Source organism: Equus caballus, chromosome 12, assembly GCF_041296265.1.
Source record: "Equus caballus isolate H_3958 breed thoroughbred chromosome 12, TB-T2T, whole genome shotgun sequence".
NCBI lineage: Eukaryota > Metazoa > Chordata > Mammalia > Perissodactyla > Equidae > Equus > Equus caballus.
In genome coordinates this window covers 17,711,676-17,736,490 of record NC_091695.1, presented here as the reverse complement: position 1 = coordinate 17,736,490, position 24,815 = coordinate 17,711,676, and the positions used below count along the sequence as shown (strand labels likewise).

Sequence of the window (24,815 nt, the reverse complement as noted above, 5' to 3'; positions counted from 1 at the left end):
AAAAACTATCATGTCGTAATATGTAGATTGTCTAGACCAAGTAATTGTAAGAACTATTGCCGTGATTCTGAGGACTTCAAGTTCTTTTTTTTTTTTTTTAAGATTTTATTTTTCTCCCAAAGCCCCGAGTACATAGTTATGTATTTATTTTTGGTTGTGGGTCCGTCTAGTTGTGGCGTGTGGGACACCGCCTCAGCATGGCCTGACAAATGGTGCCATGTCCACGCCCAGGATTTGAACCAGCGAAACCCTGGGCCGCAGAAGCAGAGCGCGTGAACTTAACCACTAGGGCACAGGGCCGGCCCCAGGACTTCAAGTTCTTAATCTGTAAGATAGAAATAGCAAAAATTATCATAAATATTACATAGTTTGGTGTAGAAATAACATGTTTAATTTGGATGAAAGTGTCCTACAAACTCTTTACAGTGCTATACAAATGGAAGCAGTATTATTATTATTATTTTATCAATTTATAATTTATATGCAATTGTACATTTCAGGGAGATAAGTTTACCAACAACGGACTTAGCAATCTCTCTTTTTCTAATTGCTGCAAAATAGAAAGGAATGGCAGTTTAACTGTTAAGATAATATTATGATATTACCCTCCACTTCCATTTCTTTCTTAACCCGGGATTTCCAGACCTGAGTGATGGCTGTTGAGAACTGCACTGTGTTTACTGACTTCCTATTCCTAGGACTTTCTGACAGACAGGATGTGCAGCAGGGGCTCTTTGTTCTATTTCTGCTGGCTTGTGACATAATTGTGATTGCCAATCTAGGGATGATACTGTGCTCCAGAAGGGTGCCAGACTCCACGTGTGCATGTATTATTTCCTGAGCAATCTGTCATTCTGTGATGTTGGCTACTCCTCTACTTTCACTCCCAAAATGCTGGCTGATTTCTTATCTGAGCAAAAAATGATTCCATATAATTTACATGCCATTCAGATGTATTTTTGAGGGGCCTTTGCAAATGCGGGATGTCTCATATTGGCCATCATGGAATATGACCTTTATGTAGCCATTTGCCATCCTCTTCTTTATACAATAGCCATGTCCAGGAGAGTCGGTACCCAGCTAGTGGCCATCGTGTATATGGAAGGTTTGGTTGATTCAGTAATCCACGTGTTGCACATTTCATTTGCCATTTTGTAATTCTAATATCATCAATCACTTTTTCTGGGACATCCTAGCCTCACTAGCTCTGTCTACTTCAGCCATAACTGTCAATGAGATTGTGGTGTTCACTTTTGGTAGTTGTGTTCTGGGATACAGTATCATCACTGTCCTCCTCTCCCACAGCTACATCATAACTACCATCCTTAGAATGAACTCAGCGGAAGGAAGATGAAAATGCGTCTCTACATGCACCTCCCACGTAACCACTGTGCCTATATTTCATGTTACACGCTGGTTCATGTATTTGTGATTCAGGTTATGTTACTCCATGGACACAGACATAATGGCCTTTGTTTTGTATAAACTTGCCATTCCTATATCAAACCTACTCATCTACAGCTTAAGGAATAATGATGTGAAAAGTGCCCTGAAAAAAATCAATCATCACTAAATTATCTTCTGGGTAAAATTGCGTTTTCACCAAAAAATATTTATGTAAAGATTCTGAGAGCTAAAGTTCAGGTACTTTGACATCGTTTCCTGTAGTCTCACCAATACACCTTCTAGATATTTGTTATTGGTTATCATTGTGCCTACATTGAGTGTAGAGAGCCTTCAGTATTGATCTTATCCTTGTCTCCAAGCTAAGGAAGAGTAGTAATAGAATAATTTTCCTGTTTTGCAAAGAAGGTCTGTTTATAATTCCCTTCTGTGTTCATGGTTGTTATCCAGGGAAACATCATGGGCAGAGCAATCCCTCCCCCCATGTCAACTAAACTTTCTCTTCTAAGTTTCCAAGGTTCCTATATTTTTTTTTAAACCAATAGTTTAATAAAGTTGCTTAGTCTAAGTAAGTGTTAGTGGGTTACATTACATTTATTTGTATCTTTCCTTTGTTCTATTATCACCCTATAAATGTTCCATTGTAGCACTTAGAAGTTTATAAGTAATAAATTAATAACTAAGAATAAATTAAAAAGTCCTGCCCTCCCTCAAAGTTCCATAAATGTAAGTACCTTGTCTGTCTTGTCCTCCAATATGTCTACTTTGCAGTTTACGATACTCAACTACAGGATGACATTCAAAATAAATTTATTCATTTATTGAATAAATGAATGAGTGTTCCCTGCAAAATGCAATGATCATCATCCCCTTCCATTGTTAGTCTTTCCACATCACATCCTTCTCACACATCCACCAATGACTGATGGCAAATATCTTTGTCCAAATACAATGTTATCAATGACTGTGTGTAGTTGGTTAATATTATAGTCAAGTTTTATATCTTGACTCCTTCTTTCATCCTGGCCATTGAATCTTTAAATGTAAGTATGACATATCAAAAGTAGGATTGGGTATAAGTCTAATACAGAGAACAGACAGATACATTATGAGGATAGGGTGTGTAACTATATTTTTTAGAAATAGAACAGTAAGAATGTTCAATAACCCAATAAGTAAGTGGTCCAGTTTTAAAGTCAGAGGTGGTAATTTTTAACCTCCCTGGACATCTCTCTTTCCAGAAACACACTATGAACCAGGTAATAATGCAACTCTAAATCACTATGGCATTTAACATGCCACTCTTTTTTTCTATACCCATGTTACCCTTATGTAAAATAGGGAATTCATCTAGATTAGCTCTAAGATCCTTTCCATCTGATGCAATTTGTCTCAATGAAATATGAATCTACTACTGTGTAAACCCATCCCAGTACTGGAAAGGTTTTGAAAAAGAAAAATAGATGTCTCTTCTTTTTAACACCAAAGAATTGTACTGCATCTCTTGGCTGTTTCAACCTCAAATAGTGGTGACAATAAAGCCAGCCAGATAGTATGAATTTCAGAAGATCAAACACTTAAAAATGACCCTTTTTAGTGGCCTGTTATTCAAATTCAGAAACTCATAGACATTTCATAGAAGCCAATGTCCAACTTTATTTGCATTCAAGGAAACAAAAATAAATACCTAAATGTAGTATTATGACTCAACTACAGACTGGTTAAAATGAGAATGGAAATATCACATATTGGTGAGGATGTGGAGCAACTGTTGCTCTTACACATTTAGAATAGAAAATGAGGATTAGCACTTTACTTTGTAAAACTGTACAAAAGTATCCACTAAATCTAGACATATAAATGTCCTTGACGTCAAAATTCTTTTCCTAGATTTATACCCAAGGGAAATGAGTTAATCTGTCCACCCAAAGACGTGGACAGTTATATTCACCATTGTCTTATTGACAATAACACAAAACTGAAAGCAACTCAAAGTTTTACCAACACAATAGATGAAGAATTGACAAACTTCTCCTAAAAGTTGTAAGTCATAAATATTTTAGAGTGTGCAGGCCATAAAGTCTTTGTCATAATCACTCAGGATTTTTCTTGTATCACACAGACACACAAAAAAACCTCAACCATATATAAATAAAATGATGTGTCTGAATTCCAATAAAACTTTATGAACCATAGTTTGCTGACTCCTGTTCCAAATTAGATAAATAACTTTGGTAAGTTTGTACATTGGAAACTACACAGTAATGAGGATGAATTAACTATTTCCACATGTAACAACAAGGAAAAATCTCACAAACATAGTAAACAAGTTGAGTAAAATGAGCAAGACAAAAAAAGCATAAAACTGTATGATTGTACTACTATATACCTCAAAAACATGAAAACTAACTTATCATGTTGTACATCAATTTGTGATGGGTGTGGGGATGATTTCTAAGATGCTACTAATGTGTTTTTGGCCTGGTTGGGTGGGGGGATCTTTTCAGCTCTGAAAATTTAGTTGCAGTATACTTTCTTCAGTGAAAGTTTTCCATATGCATATTATACTACAAATAAATTTCCACAAAACAAAGTCTATTCACTATCAGATTGTAGGCAATGATAAGATACATATTTTTTTAATTTATCAGTTCCTTGTACACAATGTGTTCATAATATATTTGTAAAATTAATATAGTGCCTAATTTCCTTGAATAGCTCAGTATATAATTAATCTTCATCTTACTCAAAGTGCTGTCTTGCTTGCAGAACAACAATGTTTTTATCCACCCACAGGCATTTCTAATCTTTCCTCCAGTGGCAGGGAAACTGTGTTTTGCGGCCACTATCAGGAAATAAAATCTGTGTCATGATGCTTAACGTTTCAGGGACGGACAACTATTTTCTGAAGAATGTGATCTTCTAGGTAGTCATATGCCTACATAGCATTGCTTTAGTGTCATCTGAAAACCCTTACATATGAAGTTTTCTCACTTGCTTCTATCTGATGTATAAAATTTCTCCTACAGATTGCCTTTTTTCAATTATTTAAGAATTCTATTCTTAGTGAAACAGATCCATTTGAGAGTTAAATTAAGTTATGCAGTTTATAATAATATTGTAGCTCCACAGACTCAAGTTTACATCATTGGGAGGGGGTAGATTGAAGGGAAGTTAGTCTACAGGGTCTGGAAAAGCAGCCCTGTATAAGAAGCTACAGTTACATCCTGTTTGAACAAAATGTAATCTGAGGGATTTTCACATTCCTGAAGACATGAAAGCAACTGAGGGGAAAACTAATTTGAAAAGACCAAGGAAAATTCTACATCCTCAAAATGTGTACCAGAGAACTAAACAGTGATAGCAAGCATCTTGAATACACAAATGCATCAGTATCTTAAGTTTAAATGGTATATAATTATTAGCAATTAGTTATATTGTTTGAGCTCTTAATAAAATATCTCTCACAGGAGTACATTTGGTATCTTAATATTGGGAACATAATGTGAAGCATGGCAATCTATTCTTTGAAGTAGTCTGTCTTGATTCACTCAGAATGTGACCAATATGGAGTGTATCCCGGAGAGTTGCCATGTTGCACAATTTCAGGAGCCACTACATTTTTTTATTTTCTATTTACTCCCCAGAATTGGGCAATTCAGCCATCTCCACCTCATTTTTTTCCCACACAAATGTTAGTAATGTTCAAGTGTTCAGTAGCAATAAATATAACACAGTATTAGTCATTTTCCATTCAAGTAGACTTTTATCTGGAGGTATGTAACACATTTCATAAAAAAGATCTGAACTCAGAATAGGAGTTTGATGATGATATTATGTCTTATGAATATTTACAAACTTTAAAAGCAATTGCTAGGTGTTAAATTATGTCCATAAATGATGTTTGATTTGAATTCAGGATGCACCTCTCTGATTTGCGTAGGAAATCTTAATATATCTTCTTACTGTTTTTTTCTGCCATATTTTAGCAAAAAGTTTATCTTTAGTTTGCACAAGCGTGCACACATACATGGAGCACTATATAGAAAGTGTTCCATAGGTGTGTGTGTGTGTTTGTGTATGCTTGTGCACGTGTGTGTGTGTACATGCTATAAAATTGACTATAAATATTATCCCTACCAATTATTAAGCAAAATTGAACGAATACTGTAACAGTTGCTACAGAAACAGGATACCAAATCTAATACAACCAATCTTCTTCCACCTCAATTCAATATGTGTGTCCATGCATATAGAAACACACACACACTTACAAAGACTGCATACATATATACACATACTGCATTGTGTTCCTGGAGGGTAAACAATGTGGCTTACTGACATTATTTTTTCTTTTTAGGCCACATGATAAAATTGCCATACTATATACACATCACTGTTCTGGGGACACTTCTCTATCCCCAACGTTCCTCATGTTACTAGTTTACCATTGAATATAACACGTATCTGAACTGCTATTGCAGTATCACTCATTTCTTGTAAGGAGTTAATAAAATAATTGTTAAGGAAACTTAAGCGCATCATACATTCTTATTTATAGAAATTCTTGTTTTGACTCACTAAACAGAGAGGAAACTATAAGATGAATAGTGATAACTTTAATATTTGTGAATCAGCCATCATTGTAAAAGTGAATGTATACCACAGGTGTAAGGTCAGTACATTTTTCCCATTGTCCATTTCCAAAATTGTTAATAGAATCCAGATATTCTTGCAAACCACACCTATTCTCACTATTAATGCAATTTAGGGTTGATTTTAGGTACTCATCTCAGAATGTGTTAGGCTTTCATTCGTTGCTTTTGGGATTTCTTCATAGCCATTTAGTACTGGAAATTTTAGTTTGAACTTTCTAGACCAATTAGTTCTGCTAAGGAAACTTAGAAATAGAAAATTTGGATGGTATTCTGATGAATCAAAGACAAAAAGATAGTTAAAGAATTGAGTCTAGAAACAAGCTTCCTTTTTTTATAGAATATATATATCTGTGTGTGTGCATGAAAAACTACATGATAGTAAAAATAAATGCTTTCTGAAATAAAGTTTCTCTCTGGTTATATTCTCTCTATACTATTCTGGTTGTGTTTTACTGTATAAACATTGCATGGCTTAAAACAGTGATCCTTGGTCAATTATTCTATCTTCCTTATGTTGACTGGGTCACAATGAAGTATTCAACTGAAAGTTGAGACAGGCTATAAGGTCTTTCATAACTGGCACCAGGATGAGAATGCCTAGAAAGATCGACTCACCTGGTACCCTTCCATGTAGGCTCAGAGTCGGTCATATGGTTTATCCAGAAGGATAGTTGGACTTCCTACTTGGAAGCTCTCAACAGAGACATATAGCATTTCTGCTTACTTCTGTTAGTCAAAGTGGTTGAAGAAAAGCACAAGTTCAACAGGAGGATATATGGGAACTATGCCTCTAAGGAAAACGGTGTAATGATGTGTGCAGTCGTCTTTAATTGCCCAAACTATCATAGTCCATTGCAGAACTTTGAGGTTTCCCCTTCCAGATTCTTTTATTAAGAGTTTTTAACACTTTAAGTAAATACATGAGAAAATGTGCAACCTTTTTATTCTTTGTTTTGCACATACTTACAAAGCCACTGAATGAAGCAGCACTGGAACAGCAACCACATAGAAGGAAGAGCGACAGGCGTTTCAATCGTTATTGTGTTTGTGAAAGCAGAGTTAGCTCTGGGACCTTGGGAAGTAGCCCAGTCACACCAGATTCCAAGATGGATAATCAAGGTTTAAGAAGTATGGAGAATTCCATTGTCATCTCTTGGGAAGTATTTGGGGAGGATATGAAATTCAAACTTACTGCTATTCTCAATTACTTAAAGAACTAGTATGGATAGTAGCAAACTAAATGTATCCCAGAAAAATGATTATCCATGGAAAAATTTTTGACTGAATCTTCCCTACACATAGGAACTATATTAGCAGATAAAAATTCCCAAAGCTAGTGTATTGCTATTCATACTCCAGCCTCCACTTCAAGAAACTTAAAATATTTAACATTAAATATTTAGGGTACAATTACCTTTGCAAATACTTGTTCTAGGGACTTTGGGGAATATAAAATTAAAAATTGAATGTATTTATAAACCCTTAAATGTAATAGAGATTTTTATATGAATAAAATAAACATAATTAAAAAAATAGTCTACTAAATGTAGAGAATGTGATAGAGTCATAAAATCAACAAAGTGTGGATGGATGAGATGCATTTTGGGGATTGGAATGAGACAATGCTTGTTGAAGAAAGTGACCTTTATAGTTTCCATTGACAGGAATGTTTAATCATCATTATTAATACCAACTAAAAAGTAGAGAAGACCTAAATGGCCATTAACTGATGAATAGATAATGTGCCACATTCAAAAATTGAAATATAATTCAGCCATATAAAAAGAAATTCAGAAACTGCTAAAACATGGATGAACCTTAAAAACACTATGCTAAGTAAAAGAAGACCACTAATAAGAATAAAACACCCCATATAATATATAATGCCGAGATATGAGCTACCCAGTATAGACAATCTCCTATAGTCAGGAAGCAGATTGGTGGTTGCCAGGAGTAGTGGGGAGGCAAGAAGGGGAGTTGCATGGTAATGAGTATGAGTTACTTACTAAGATGAGGAAAAATGTTTTGGAATTAGATAGTGGTGATGGCTGCACAATTTTGTGAAAATACGAAAACTAAAGGAGTGCATACATAGAAAGGGTAAATTTTATAGTATATAAAATTATGTCTCAATAAAAATCGTAGCATCAAAGAATAGCAATATTCCTAAATGAGGTGGTGAAAGATAATGCTTCAAAAATGAGAGAAACAAAATGAAAAATAGAAAGGCGATGGAAATTACTAAGTAGAGGATCATTTTGTATTTTATTGAATTGCTGCTTTGACTGGAGACAGAAAGTATAGATTCAGTGTCAATGTCAAGCTCAACAAAAAAGTAATTTTCACTTCTATTACTGTCAGACGAACGTGTTGACAATAGTGAAGAAATAAGCTTCGGTTTGTGCTAAAGTTGTTGCTGTACTCACAGGGGAAAATACAGAACAAGGAATATAATTAATCCCATGTTAGCATACACTGAAGCCTGAGGGTGGAAGCTTCAGAGATTTAAGTCCCAAATGCTACCTGGTAAAATGAAATGCCATCTGCCTACTTTTCAGCCACCTGTAGTGAGTACAGAAAGCACTGCTCCTCTCAGGTAGGTTCCTGAGTCTCCAAATTTAAGAAATAGAGGGGAAATTTTTGAAAAAAGAGAAATTTGTAAATGATTGACTTTACGTCTGCTTACACAGTTTAATAAACTGAGCAACCTATCATCAAAAAATTATATTTTTTCTCAGAACTGAACTGACTGAAATTATTAGGATCCACAAAATAACATTTTAATGATTTTATTTTAATCTAGGGTCACAGGAGAACTGTTTATCACTGGGGAAGTATGTACATGAATATAAGTTTTTTTGTTTCAGAAATAATTTAGGTACCACATTACAAATAGAGACATGCATACTCACCTCCATGTGAACCACATGCTATATTTACTTAACTCTAAGAAAAAATAAATCAGCAACATTCCTATTCTCATATATCAACAAAGACATATATACATGCAAACACATGACATACACATAAATATACACATCCATAAAGAAGAGAAGCCTATATGTCTCAGGAACGTTTATTGTCCCTCATCCTGTTTACATTTTTAAAATTTAAGCATCTATAGAAAAACCAAAGAGATGCAAATGCACGTGTTACATTCTATCATTCTCACTTCTTTTTAGCACTTTTCTTTGGTCAAGAGGGTCATCTGTTGGCACCAGACAACTCCCACAAATAGGGAATGAGTATTGTGACAGAGTAATAACAGATTTCTAGAGGAAAGGTTTAATGCTTATTTCATGTCTCACCAAAAACTAAAGGTAAAAGAGCAAGAACAGTAAAGTAATCATTTCATTATTATTAGGTAATGGTATTCATTGTTTCTAGAATTAACATCAAGTCTTTTAAGCCAATCATATTTTTTGAGGAACATAACAATGGTAATCATTTTTTGCTTCCATTTGACTATTTTCAGGCTTAGAAAATGCTCAGTCCTACATCTTACAACCTGGTCCCACTAACATTGTTGTCTCAACCATATTATATTGAATGCAGAATTGTGACATTAATTCATCTAAATCTACTGCCATAGATAAGAAAGTTAAAGCCTGGAGAAATAAATCTTATACAAAATCACATAGATCATGAATGATATGTAATTCAGTTAAAAATTTTCCAATATCTGTCTCTATTTATTTTTTACCATTATCAAATATATAGCAATCCTTCTTTAAAGACTGGGTACATGACTGGATAATTTTTTGACTATTAAAAAACAATTATAGAAGGAAACTGTATTCTGCCTTTCAGATATATGTGGATGTCCAGAAAAATTAAAATGTATCTATCATTTTTTGGATTATTTCTTCATAAATTTAGGTAAGAACAAAGAGGAATGGTTGGCGAAAATTGCTCCTCCTTGAATGGATTCATTTTCTTGGGAATTTCCAATAACGTTGGGATGAAAGTGATCCTGTTTACTATGTTTCTAGTTGTTTATCTCATTAATCTTTTGGGAAATCTTGGAATGATCATTTTAATTAGAATGGATTCCCAACTGCACACACCGATGTACTTTTTCCTCAGCCACCTCTCATTCTGTGACCTCTGTTATTCCACAGCAATTGGTCCCAAGATGTTGGTGGACGTATTTGCCAAGAACAAATCAATCCCCTTCCTTGGCTGTGCTCTGCAATTCTTCATCTCGTGTACCTTTGCAGATTCTGAGTGTCTATTATTGGCCGTGATGGCCTTTGATAGATACAAGGTCATTAGAAACCCATTGCTCTATGCAGTCAACATGTCCAATAGAGTGTGCTCTTTGCTCATGGCCGGGGTTTATCTCGTGGGAATGGCAGATGCTTTGATACACACCACATTAACGTTCCGCTTATGTTTCTGTGCGTCAAATGAGATTAATCATTTCTTCTGTGATTTACCACCACTTTTCCTCCTTTCCTGCACTGATACACAAGTCAATGTGTTGGTATTATTCACTGTTTTTGGCTTCATTGAACTGAGCACCATGTCAGGGGTTCTTGTCTCTTATTGTTATATTATCATATCAGTCTTGAAGATCCACTCAGCTGAAGGGAGGTTCAAAGCTTTCTCCACCTGCACCTCCCACTTAACTGCTGTAGCAATTTTCCAGGGAACTATGCTCTTTACATATTTTAGACCGAGTTCTTTATACTCCTTAGATCAAGACAAAATAACCTCATTGTTTTACACCCTTGTGATTCCCATGTTAAACCCTCTGATTTATAGCCTACGGAACAAGGATGTGAAAGAGGCCCTAGAAAAATTGAAAAATAAAAGATTGTTTTAAGTATGTATATTATGTGTACACACACACACACTCACATGCATTTAATGATTGCTGTTTTCATAAAATTATATAATATTATACAAGAGAGACATAATTTTCTCACATTTAAATAAATGAGTATCTGTATTTATTTGATCTGTATTTATGTATTAAATATCACTATGTTCTCTTTGCACATCTAGATGCTTTGGAGTTCATGATGAATCCAGTAGTTTCTATACAAATGAATCCTATAGTCTAGAAAAATAAATAAACTTTAATTAACTAAAGACTCAAATAATTCATATTAAGGCTCAAAACTTTCATAAAGTAAAAAACTGGAGGTTAAAAATCTAGAAAAAATATCAAAATCTAGTCAGTAGAAGAAAAGCTTCCCTGCATGGAGATGAATATTTGAATCGTCTTAGATCTAAAAAAAAAAAAGTGCAGTTTGGGGAACAGAAAGGATTCTAGGAAGAGGGTCTGACAGTTACAGAAGTCTTGAGGTGGCCGGTTTCGTAACATTTTAGCATTAAAGAATCCCAAGGATAGGTTATAAAGAGCCATGTAAAGTGCCTTGGTAAATTACATCATTGTGCTGTAATTATTTTATTTATTTTATTTTTGTAAAGATTGGCACCTGAGCTAAAATCTGTTGCCAATCTTCTTTTTTTTTTTCCCCCTGCTTTTATTTTCTCCCCATATCCCCTCAGTACATAGTTGTGTATTTTAGTTATGGTTCCTTCTAGTTGTGGCATGTGGGACACTGCCTCAACATGGCCTACTGAACAGTGCCATGTCCGTGTCCAGGATCTGAACTCTGGGCCACCGAAGGAGAGTGCGTGAACTTAACCACTCGGCCATGGGGCCAGCACTTGTGCTGTAATTATTTACTATCAGCTCCTCCATCACTTCCTCCAGGAAGCTTCTCTTCCGTTCCTCACCTTTCTCAGCTCTAGTTAAATGCCTTTTTTCAGTTCACAGACAGCTATCTCCTTTAAGCATTCTTTTAATATCACCCTGTTTATTAAATTAATGCCTCTAATATGAAATTGTGAACAATCTTTGCTCAAGGACTGAGAATTCCATCCCTGTTATCCAAAGCTCCTGCATAGTGTTTGGGACATCAAAAGGCAAAACAAACATGTATCCAATAAAGTAAAACTGTGCATAACATTTTTGACTGCTTTTATTAGTTGTCAGTAACATAAAATTAACTAAGTTGTGGTATGCAGCTTGAATATATATATATTTTATAACTTTTAGGAAAGTACATAAAGTGATTGTGGATACTAAAGTAATAGATCTGTAAAGACATACATGTTAATTACACTTGAAGTAAAGAGCATTTGTCTATGTGTGTTTTTGATATTTATCTATTTCATCTGTCTCTGTTATGACTTCTGATGGTTAAAGCACTGAATCCGCATGTTGAGACAACACGGATATGGTCATATATTTGACAGACCTTGGAAGACTCAAGGTCAGTCTTTATTATCCATTACAACTATAGAAATCAACGGCCACTGAATGTCTTGGATTTTTTAGCTGCCACTGTAAAATGCCTTTGTGGGAAAACATTTCAAAATGGAAGTAAAGCCCAAAAAGATTCTCTGATTTTCTAAGGGACACTGTGACCTATCACGTAGTATTATGATGGAAAGCATCCTATGGACACTGTTTCTTTTCTTTTTTTTTTTTTGACAAAAGGCTTTAAGGATTTTCAGCTGAACTATATTTCCTCAATTAATACATACTCTTCTGGAATTGTTACTTATGAGTAGCAGCATGGTAGAAAACATTGTTTGAAATTTATTGTCTAAGAAAAATGGGATTTCCGTTGATTGCCGCTAATTTAGAGGATGTAAATATGTCATCTAATTAACTTATCTCCCTTCCTTATGGCAAATATATATTGTAGAATCTGAAGACTGATTTTATCTGCATATTAACAGTTTTATCAGAATGAGAGGGTTTGAATTAAAGACAAGAGAATTTTAAGCTCAAAACTGAAATTCCAAACTTAGAATTGACTGAATTAATTGTGGGCTTCCAGTCCCTGAATTTGTTAGGTTGAATAATACATTATAGGGACTATTTTTAGGAGATACATGACTGAAATAGATGCTTGGGCAGATGTCCTATAATGACTCTTTTATCCTGATGTTCTACATAAATAGGGAACACCACATCCAAAGCTTTTGATGTTTTCTAGCCTGTCTACTTCAATTTTCATCATCCTCTCCCCCTTCTTAGTCTCTACATCACATCCTTCTCACATGTCCCCAGTGACTGATGGAACATATTATTGTCCAAATAAAGCATTTTGGGGATTAAAGGGAAATCTTTAATGATGGTGAAATAGGAAGCTCCTGAGCTGCCCTTTTCCTGTGGACACACCAAATGAACAGCTACACATGGTACAATTTCGTCTGAAGGAAATCGAGAAACTAGCAAGTGACTCCCACACATCAGAAGAATGAAAAAATATCCATACTGAATTGGCTAGGAAAAACTAAGATAAATTGTTGTAATAAATCCAACCTGCAGCACAGGGACATACAATTGGAAGGAAACCTCTGACTCTCAGTTTCTCCCTCAGAAGTAAAGGGTTTGGACCCCACAACTAGAGTCCCAACATCTAAGACTCTCAACAGAGGGGCAGATCTCCAAATCCTCTAGCCCTGAGAGCCAATGGGGCTTGTTTCCACAAGGCCCACAAGAGTGTAGCAAATAAAAAAGTAGTTATTAAGAGAAGCCATAAATAGTTGCAGCTATCACACCAGAGTTCAGAGCACAGATAGAGGGCAGAAAAGCCTATCTCTAAGTCTTTCCCTGAATGGATTCTATATGCATACATTAAAAGCTGCTGCCTGAGGGACAGGCTGCTAATTTAGCATGCATCTTGTGGCTGACTGAGATCCTCCCTGGAGCCCAGAAAAACATGTGGACACCTCTGCCACTTTCTCACTCTTGCCCCCTCCAAGTCGCAAGTATATCCCTGGAAGGAGCTTGTACATGCATCTGCACCTCAGCTTTTGTGGCTGCTACTTGAGGAACATGCCCCCAAAAATCCCAGCTCTGATAGCCAACAGAGCTTCCATTCAGAAATGCCACAGAAGTTTAAAATCATACCAAGCACACAATGATATGAAACTAGAAAACACATAGAAGAAGAAAACAGGAAAATTCACAAATAGGAAGAGAATAATTCTACAGCTACATCATAACAACCATCTTAGAATCAACTCAGCAAAGGGGAGAAGCAAAGCCTTCACTACACACACCTCCCGATTAGCCACTGTGGCTATATTTTATGGCACACTTCTGTTGATGTATTTGAGACCTAGCTCAAGTTACTCCATGGACACAGACAAAATGACCTCCGTTTTCTACACAGTTTTAGTCTCTGTTAAACCCACTGATCTATAGCTTAAGGAATAAGGATGCGAATGGTGCCCTGAAAAAGTAATTAACACTAAATTATGTTCTGGGCGATTTCAGGTGTTCACATAAAAGTATTTATTTAAAGGTTTTGAGACCTAAAGTCCAAGGACTTTAACATGGATTTCTGTAGTCTCACCAGTACAATCTTCTGGATATTTCCTGTTACTTACCTTTATGCTTAAATTGAATGTAGAAAGAAGTCATGACTTATCTTACTCTTCTCTCCAAACCAAGGATGAGTACTAATAGGTTCACTTTGATTTTGCAAAAAGCATAGTTTTACACCTCTCTTCTTTGTTCATGGGTATGCCTCTGTGATATAAAATGGGCGTAGAAACTATGTCCCCATTTCTAGTCAACTTACCCTCATCAACATTCCAATTTGTCTTTAAACAATGAGTTTAATAAACTTGTTGAGACAGAAGGGAACGTTAGTGGGTTAAATTAGGTTTGGGTGCCTCCTTCCGATGCACTAGTGTCGCTCTGTAAGTGTAACATCATAACACTCAGATATCTATAATTAGTAAATGAATAAATAAGAATAAAAAAGAAATCTCCTTCCCTCGACTAAAAGTTCCATAACGGCATGGCCCTTGGCTGTCTTGTTAACAATTTCTCTGCTTTGCTATTTACAATGCTCAGCTCTAAGATGCCATTTAAAAGTATTTATTGAATGAATGAATGGGAGTAGCCTGAAAAACTGATGGAAAAATGAACTTTTTAAAATTTACCAAGAAAAGAACTACTTTCTTTAATTTTATTCAAGTACGTTCATTTTAGATTATATCCATCTGCACTTGCTATCTTTTGGTCTTGGCTGAAATAAGACTCTGGGACAGAGATTCTTCGATTTAAAAATCTTCTCAGAGTACTCTGCAACATTCTTCCTCAATTACATCAACAGACATCCCCAGGATCAGCAGCTCTGGATTTGTATTGCACCCCACAGTCTTCACTTCAGCCTGTGGATTTCCCTTCTTGCCCTTACTCAGGAGAACAGATTTGGTGCTATTGACAACTTTACAGAAACTGCTTGAATGGAAGTTAGTGGTAATGTATCTGGACCTTCTTTCTCAAAGGGAACTGGAGAAGAGGATTCCATTTCTCCTATGTGTTCATAGCATTATACTAGTTAAAATAAAAAAAGAAAACTTAAAGTGCCCAATTGATTATATTTAAGTTGTTAAGGAAGAGTTATTGACATAAATATATGTTCCCAGGAAAAAGAATGAAAAGTATTTTTTTAGAGTTCCATTTCTAATGATTTATATTGGCTTTCTGTGTATCTGTGAAATAAACTGAAATCATACTGCAAGCAAAATTTTAATAGTCGTCGTTGCTGAGTGGTTGGATGCTTGGTAATCCTGCAATCTATTCCAAAATCTTCATTAAGTTAATTGAATATGTTGTTCACGCTGTAATCAAGTGGTAATTAATCCAGTTGTGAAAAACATAACACAATTTTAGCTTCTCAAGAGTATTCACTTTATTTTAGGTTGTCGTTATGAAAGGAACATGGGAACACTCTTTCCGGTTCCCGGGAGGAAAGATCAATGGGCTATACAGGTTTTTCATTCAGGTCGTCTTCCCTAATTTATATATCTCTTTAGAGTATAAAATGTGCTGAGTGTTATACAGTCAAAACATAATAGGAATAAAAACACATATTAGAACATGCAATTTTTAGCAAGTAATTTGTCTTATATTACAAATTGAACAGTTTTAGACAAAAATATTTCATTTTCTCATAAATATTTTCTTTTATAACCTTAAATGATTTATTTGTTTTTCATAGAATATGTCACACACCAGGACCCATCAACCACTGTCCAAACCTCTTTCCAACTCAATGTACTTTATTAAAAATACATTAAATATATTCATATCTATAAAAATTAAGCATATTTTATGTAAAATTAACCTCATTGGCCATCTTTCACATAAATGTGTAAGGAAAATATATTCTTCTTTTCCTTTACCTTTTCGCTTAAAAACTTTGACTTAATAGCCTTTACAGATGGTTAGGAAAGCAGAGTGTTTTGTTTTTGTTTTTTATTCATTTTAGGAAAATGATAAAGATGGGAAAGAGTCTACAGTAGGAACTAGACTTTGAAGTGAGACAGTCCTGAGTTCAAATCTATATAATATCATTTATCTGTTAGCTCTGGGACCATAGCCAACTAATTCCCTATCAGGGACAAAATCTCTGATGCTAAAAGAAAAGAAGGAATCATTCATGGCATCATGTCATGAACTGAAGTCTCCAGGATCCGTCTTTGTCCACTTTAGAGCCTGCTCACCCGATCTGTCAGAGTCCAGGTGCAGATCCCAGCCTCCAGTCATGTTTGGAGCTCTCAGCCAACTTACTTTAGGATTTCTTTTTCCTGACCATGCCTTCACTCTTGGTTAGAATTGAGCATGTTTCTTCACAGTTACCCATGTTGGCCACACCATTCCAACTTCTAGACCAGATGCTGTTCTGATCGAAGGTTAGGACCTCACATTGCCATGAAATGAGCTTATAAAGTCAACCCCAGAGTTATTCATTTTATGTTATTCTGTATGGTCCTATCTCAAGGGCCATGGCTGAAATGGTACACTTAGCTGCAAAGGAACAAACATCCTCCTATTGTGATGATCCCATGCACTTCAGAGAATATTTTCTGCTCAGTATTTAGGAAGAAGTGTTTGGTTCTCATCACCCTCAAGCTGCCATTCTGTTCTTCCCTATTGAAAACTCACACTCACCAGAGCCTTAGTTCACCACTGATCTGGATGGACAAAACTCTTCTGGTCAAGTTGGTTCCACTGTGGTAAATGGAACTGTGGCCTAGAGTTAGAACCCAGCAGATCTTATTATTGCCAGAGGGTTTTAATCTCTAGTTCATTCTTTTTCTCACTACTCAAACTCACTTTTGTGTTGGGACTTTAACTTTAGACTTTCCAGCCATACCTTCTCTATGGGTCATGTCCTAGAAGCTGACCAAACTATCATTTCACCATTTGTTGGTTTCAGTTCCCATCTCTGCCTCTCAGAGGATAGCCTCCCTCCGAAATTTTAGTTGTTTGCCTAAATAAAGAGATTTCAGACTGAATATATTCTTGAGAAAATATCCGAAGAGCTATACTTTTATATAGTTGATACTTGCAAATTGTTTTTTGTTGTTGTTGTTGAGGAAGATTCACTCTGGGCTAACATCCATTGCCAATCTTCCTCTTTTTGTTTGAGGAAGGCCCTAGGCTAACATCTGTGCCAATCTTCCTCTATTTTGTGTGTGGGTCGCCAACACAGCTTGGCTGATGAGTGGTGTAGGTTTGTGCCCGGCATCCAAATCCATGAACTCAGGCCACGGAAGCACAGCATGCCAAACTTAACTACTATGCAATGAGGCTGGCCCCTGAAAATTGTTTTTGAAAAAGTCGCTATACTTGAAGATATCTTGCAATAGTCATATGTATATATAGTACCCCTTTGGAGATGATCCAAAAATACTAAAAGAGAAAAATATAGTTCCTGCCTATTACTGGCATATAATCTAAATTATACACAAACCATAGTAAACATACTCATGTTTATTTCATAAAAATTTACTCAGTATCTACACTGGGGAAGATAGTATGATAAAGAGGCAAGGAATCAAATCAAGAATAATAATTAAATAGCAAGCATAGTAAAGGAATAGAACAGACACAACTAACTGCATGATTAGACAGAAAATGCTGAGAGTCTTAAAAGAAGCACAAGAGATTCTAGTGAGGTTTATAATTTGAGATGTTGTCTATAATTGAATCAGCTGTCAGGAAAAAATCACACAGGAGCTGATATTTAAGGAAGAGTTTTTAGAGTGAGTAGAGTTTGAACAGCTAAGGTACAGTGTGCATGTGTTCACATGGAAACAATTAATGGAAAATGAGTCTCAGTGAATTGTATTTATTTCCTTTCACAAAAAGAGAGTTGTGATATATCAATGGTCTAGTCAATATTGGGAGTAATTGTGGTAAAATTTAGGCTAGGGAGAGAGAAGGAGTAAGAATCTGAAATATAGAACATTATGTGCACGGTAAATCTACTTATGGAATAAATATTTAAAAAATCAACTTTATTTTTTAATCAGTTCCCTATTAATAAACATTTAGATTGTTTGAAAAAATTTGCTGCTGCAAACTATGATGTAACAAATACTTTTGAAAGTAGTGAACTTTTATAGATTAAATTCCTAGAAGAGAATTTCTAGTTTAAATGGCGCACAGATATTTAATTTTCATGTGTTAGAAAAATTATCCTCACAGAAAATGTTAGAAGTTATCCTCTATAGACAACAATAATTTACACTTCTACCAACAATGAAGGTGTGTTATAAAAATTTCAACTTTAAAATGATGAAGAATTAAACATAATACAGATGATGTGAGCAGGCCTGGTTCAGACATTAGATTCTGACCCTAATCTGCGGTTGAGACCTCATTACCTACAGAATTGGGGAACATTCACATTAAACTGGTTTTTTTCATCAGTTAGAATCAAAGGCCAAGGAACAGAAAGGTTGTAAAGTTGTCAAGCTTCGTTTCATACTTTAAGAAAGCAATTGTTGGCTAATCAATTTCCTAAAGGCATTTTTGACATCTTTGTTCCTTAGACTGTAAATTAGGGGGTTCAGCATAGTATAATCAATGTATAGAACACAGAGGTCACTTTGTCCATATCCAGTGAATGACCAGTGGTAGGCCGCAAATAAATGAAGATCAGGGTACCATGGTAAATAGTGACCACGGTCAGGTGGGAAGCACAAGTGGAGAACCCCTTTCTTCTTCCCTCAGCAGAACCTGTTTTAAGAATAGCTGCTATGATGCAGACATAAGAGAGAAGACCCATTAGAAGGCAGATGGTCTCCACCAAACTAGCAAAGACCACCAGAACAATGTCATGTATGTAAGTGTCAGTGCAGGACAGAGATAAGAGTGGGGAGATATCACAAAAGAAATGGTTAATTTCTTTGGAGCAGAAAGACAGATGGAAGGTGTTAGTGGTGTGAATAATTGAGCTCATGGTGGCCCCTAAAAATGCTCCAATTGCAAACTGGCAGCAAATCCTCTTGGACATAATAACAGTATAAAGCAGGGGGTTGCAGATTGCTATGAACCGGTCATAAGCCATGGCAGCCAAGAGGAAAGACTCCATGTCAATGAAAGAGCAGCAAAAATAAAACTGTGTGGCACAGCCATTGTAAGAAATGGTCTTCTTATCAGAAAGCAAATCCACAAGTAATTTGGGGGCAATGACGGAGGAGGAACACGAATCTATGAAGGACAATATGCAGAGGAAAAAGTACATAGGGACGTGCAAGTAGGAACTGATTGTGATTAATAAAATCATCCTAAGGTTCCACATGAGGGTAACAGAGTAGATGAAGAAAAACACAACAAAAAGAACACTCTGAAGTTCTGGATGGTCACTAAATCCCAAGAGAAAGAACTCAGTCTTCGCTGAGCAGTTCTCCACCTCCATTCTCTGTGGCACTCCTAGACTTTGAAATTGTGGCAGAGTAATCATGGCAATGTTAATAATCATCTCAATTTTAACAAAAAATAAAAATAAAATGATCGAAATAAATAGAACAGTAATTCTAAACCCACTTGGGCATCCTGATAGCACCTAGACATATCCAGAGTTAGAGTAATATAATGCGTAGGTTTCACTTTTATTTTGTTAATTTGATAATTTGCTATGTCTGTGCCTTAAAGCTCTTGTTTTCACATCAAATGGTACCACCATCAAACCAGCTGCTGAATTCCAGACCTGGGTTTCACTCTTACTTTCTTCAACTCTCTCATCTTCCACCAATGTCAAGTGATGGTGGTCAACCATACTACTAAAGAGCAAAGTCTTCATAAATGGCCTTTTTTTCCCATTTGTGTTGTTTTTGTTTATTTCCAAAACAAATAAAACCATTGCTCTTCCAAGTGAAGCCTTGTATAGACAGAGGAGCAGAAGTTCTGAATTTCTTATCTTGAAATGTGGCTTTGCCTCTGAGGAACAAAGGAAGTCCTTAGAGTTTTTTGAAATCCACTAATAAAACAGAAAGAAGAACAATTGTGATCTAGTTATGTAAGTGACTGAATCATAACTCTGTCACTCAGTAGTTGTGAAACCTTGGGCAGGCTAATTAATCACTGAGTTTCACTTTCACCATCTATGATAGGATAATGTAGTACCTTACTCGTCAAATTATAATTGTTAAATGACTTTTTTCTTACAGCCTCAATATCATCGCCATCTTGCTATTTCACTGTTCTGATGTTGGAAATATAACAGTTGTGAGTCAATGCAGTCACCTATTTTATTCTATATGGAAATGTGGCTGATCTCCAAGGTTTACTTTTTTTTGTCACTGCCATTCCGTTACTTAATTTCATCCCTCTTTTTCCTCAGTTGAACCTCATAATTGGCCTCCTTCCCTCCAGTCAATCCTCACTCTACTTTCAAACATGCTAAAAAATCTATCCATAAACCACTGCAAGAGTTATATATATAAAATAGATTTTGTATTATGTTTCCTTCTTGCTTAAACTCTTAAATGATTCCATGTCCTGTACAAGCTCAACTTTTAAATACCTTCAGATTTGACATGTATTTCCATTTTCTATCCATATCCTCCATCTCAGAACCTGATCTAACAACATTACAAGAGTCTTACCCTCCTGCTCTTTCCTCAATTTGTTCCAGGTTTTCAATAAAACGAAATGTCTTTACTAAAACTTTGCATACATTTAGAGACACAGAGAATGAAATATAAATACCATAGAAATTGTGGATTCTGCATTATTACTCAAAGTTTATTTTCTACCTTTCTTCTGTTTCTAGGTAAATTAATTGAATTCTGGGTAAATGTGAATATCTGGCATTAACATATTTTCATCTTGTAATTTTCAATGGACTTTCATATCTAATTTAATTCTCATAGCCTTTTCAAATATGTTAATAATTCACTATCTCTCAATTATATTGAAAAGAACTTGATTATTTCAGGCCATTTAGCCAGTCCAGGGTTGCATAGCTCGGCAATCAAAGAGCGAGGGCCAGAGATTGGAAATTCTGCATCACTGGGCTAGAGCACTCTTCAATAAACAATTCCTTCTAAGAGATGGAAATGTGTCAGAGATGGTGAAACTTAGGAAGAAGATTGGAGTAAATAATATTATTTTCCAAAATCTCAATGTGCCAGATTTGATATAAGGATATCAGTTTAAAACTAACTTCAATTTTCATTTAGTGCATGAGTTAGAACAGGCAGGTTTACTTCTTTCGACACAGTAATAGAGACAGTATGTTGTGATGATTAAAAGCATGGACCCTAGAGTCAGACTGCCTGAGTTTAAATTTGGATCTATCACTTAATATTTGTAGCACTGTAGCAAAATTTCAGTAGTTCTATGGTTTCATTTTCTGATATGTAAATTACATTTTATAGGAACATTGCCTGCAGGTAATTATGAGGATTAAATGAGCAATTACACATAAAATATTTTGAAGAGTGCTCTTCACATAGCAAACATTCAATAAATATTAAGTATTATTATTCAACCATTGAGAAAAGTTTGAGCTTCCTTAGACATTAGTATTTATTATTTTATTATCAACCAAGTTTCTCTTTTTGCTCTAAAAAAGGGTTAATTAAAAAAAGAAAGCATCATTGAGCTACTCCAACTCTTTTGGAGTTCTCTTTTGCTGAAATATATGTGGCTTCCTCCTTCGAAACTATCAATTGTCATTGAGTGACCGTTCATCTATACATGTCTACAAATATGAGACATAAGATTGTCAGTTGATCTGGGAGTGGAGCAATGGCCACTGCTGTGAAGGTGAGGGAAAGATAAAATTATATCCAGCGATTACTGTGCCATCATCTCTTTTGATAATTATGAAGAATAACTATTAAAAAGTAAGCATCAAAGAAAATCTTATCTTAGGGACTATGCTTAAATAAGCTTGGGATCTGAGTCCTAGGGAACAATCACTTCTTTGTGCAAGCTGTTTTCTGCTAAACCCCTTATTTCCAATCACAGAATTAAAGGCAATAAAGAAATCAAATTATATGAAGAATATTTACCTGTAAGAATCTTTCAAGGATGTTACACACTTCAAGACTGAAAGAAACTTTCAGGATTCAAAAATGAAATATGAAAGCCAAATGGAACAATGGAAGGAGAAAAGAATAGAAGAAACAAAAAATTAAGTGGAGTCCAAAGAGGAGCCAAAGAATCTGTTCTTCTATGCAATTTTCAGGTGAGAATGAAAATTTCTGAAAGAGTTCAGAAAATTAACATAGTCCTGCAGTAAGTTCTCTATATTGAGCCCTAGTCACTGCTTTTGAAACTTGTTTTCTATTCCTTTAAAGCCAACCCCCTAGTCGCACCCTAGTCTTTCTATTTGTGTTGATAACTGTTCACTCCAATGCATTGCCATAAGATAAAATAAATATTATGATATACAAATTGGGTCAGCTTTAATTTATATTTAAACCTACCCAACTTTTAAAAAGAAATAGTAGATAATGAGAATTGTGTTTGTGTTTAGATTCCAAATCAGAATCCAATAATACTGAGGATTGTCTTAAGAAGATCATGTGTTAAATGTGCTTTTTTTTGTTGTTGCTCTTGTTTTTGTTTTTGTTTTTTGAGGAAGATTAGCCCTGAGCTAACATCTGCTGCCAATCCTCCTCTTTTTGCTGAGGAAGACTGGCCCTGAGCTAACATCCATGCCCATCTTCCTCTAGTTTATATGTGGGATGCCTACAACAGCATGGCTTGCCAAGCGGTGCCATGTCCGCACCCGGGATCCGAACTGGCTAACCCTGGGCTGCCAAAGTGGAACATGCGCACTTAACCACTGTGCCACGGGCCCAGGCCCATCTTGTTGCTCTTGTTTTTGTTGAAAATACCTTGAGGACAAAAAGTGTCATTCTAGGCATGTTTATTCTCAAAACATCAGTTTCTTATGTGTAAAATAATTGACTATAAGACGATGAACACTTAAAATCCTATCCAGCTCTAATATACTAGGATTATGTTAAGAACACTTACCAGATCACTTTCTTTCATTCACCTTCTTACTACACTGTTCTCAGCATCAGTTCATTGTTCACTGGAAAAATCTATTTTGACAGTTAAAGATTAAAAAATTGACCCATTGCTACCTTTTCTATAATCCATTTCGGCAGCCCTTTTGTGTTCATAGAATAAATTTGTGCCTCCCTTAGAAAGGCCATCATTCATTAGAATAATGCAAGATCTTTTATATTTTGCTTTGAGTCTTTTGAGATTAGCTCTCCAATCTCACATCAGATCCCAGGAACACACACACTAACGTCCAAATCCCAGGGGGAAAATGTATGTGAGCAATTAAACAGTTCTACTGAGGAGTTAGTTAAACAAAAAATGAAATGACATAATGTGTTTTTCTACCTCCTCAGGATGTCTCAAAGAAAAATACGTTTGGGCTTTCAACATACTAGATTATTGTATATAAAATTGGATTATGATATTTGCTATCTAGTTAGATTTAACCAACTCAAAGCAATTTATCAAACTATCAGGATATTCTATGTGATAGAATGGTGGAATAAACTGGAAAGAAGAAAAAATGTATTTATCTAGGTATTGAGAATTAGAAGATCTTGAAAGTCAACATGTAAATGGAAAACCAATTATGAGTGAAGTTAATGACTCTGGTATGTGTTACGTGTGCATTTATGTTCAAATGGAATTCTGTTCATAAATGGATCAGAGAATCTTCATTCACTAAAGGCATTTACTCTGTAAATATGTTGTGCTAGGCAGTGTTCTAAGTACAAAACAGAGAAAAGGAAGATAAGTTGAACTCGACATTAGGAATTTTATCAAGTATAGAACAGTAAATGAAAGATGGTAGAGGAAAAAAAATAAGCAATTACATGGAGACTGGAAAGTCCCTGGTATGATTGGAGACTCAGAAATGAGATTTATAGAGAATGTGTTGACTAATGAAGAAAGGTAATACTGGAAATATAAACATATTATACAAAAATATGCATTTCCAGTTATGTATATATATGAGTGTGTGTTTATATTTACATATATTTATCTTGGCAAAGAGAGATATGAGGAGTTTTGAGATTCCATCTGTCCATAGGATAAATCTCAGCAGAAAGAAACTCCTTTTCCAATAATTCCAGCAAAATCCCCTAGTTAAGTCACTAGCTCACTACTGTCCACCCAGAAAACAATCAGTGGGTCTTTTGATGACTGGCCATGAACACTTCCCCAAATCCCATTAAGTGCAAAGAAAGAGACCCATCAAGCATAGGAAAGGCATGGTCCTCACCCGAAAATTGAGATGCTAATAGTAAGAGAATGAGATAAACATATCAACCCCTATATTTTAAAAGTAAGGGAGTGACCAGATTACATGCGTAAAACAAAACCACTTAAAGAAACACAAAGAAACCTTTATGCGGCTGATT

At 35.4% G+C, this 24,815-nt stretch overlaps 2 protein-coding genes and 1 pseudogene across 5 annotated transcripts in view; all 3 read left to right on the top strand.

Moving 5' to 3' along the window:
* The window catches only part of OR5W2I (olfactory receptor family 5 subfamily W member 2I), a 124,380-nt gene that overhangs the window by 62,666 nt on the left and 36,899 nt on the right, over positions 1-24,815 (top strand). For 2 of the 4 annotated variants that reach the window (XR_011423602.1, XR_011423603.1), the window contains exon 4: positions 22,381-22,600. The exons of 1 other annotated variant lie outside the window; for it this stretch is intronic. The gene's annotated coding sequence lies outside the window, so the exon portion shown is untranslated. Of the gene's footprint in view, positions 1-15,220; positions 16,003-22,380; positions 22,601-24,815 lie in introns of those variants that run through there. One more of the 4 variants, XR_011423606.1, reaches the window with a different exon arrangement.
* LOC138916638 (olfactory receptor-like protein OLF2) lies at positions 400-6,525 on the top strand (annotated as a pseudogene).
* On the top strand, positions 9,636-10,913 carry LOC138916809 (olfactory receptor 5W2-like). The gene has a single exon (XM_070230422.1). The coding sequence runs from the start codon at positions 9,958-9,960 to the stop codon at positions 10,888-10,890; it is 933 nt and encodes a 310-aa protein (XP_070086523.1). The 5' UTR covers positions 9,636-9,957; the 3' UTR covers positions 10,891-10,913.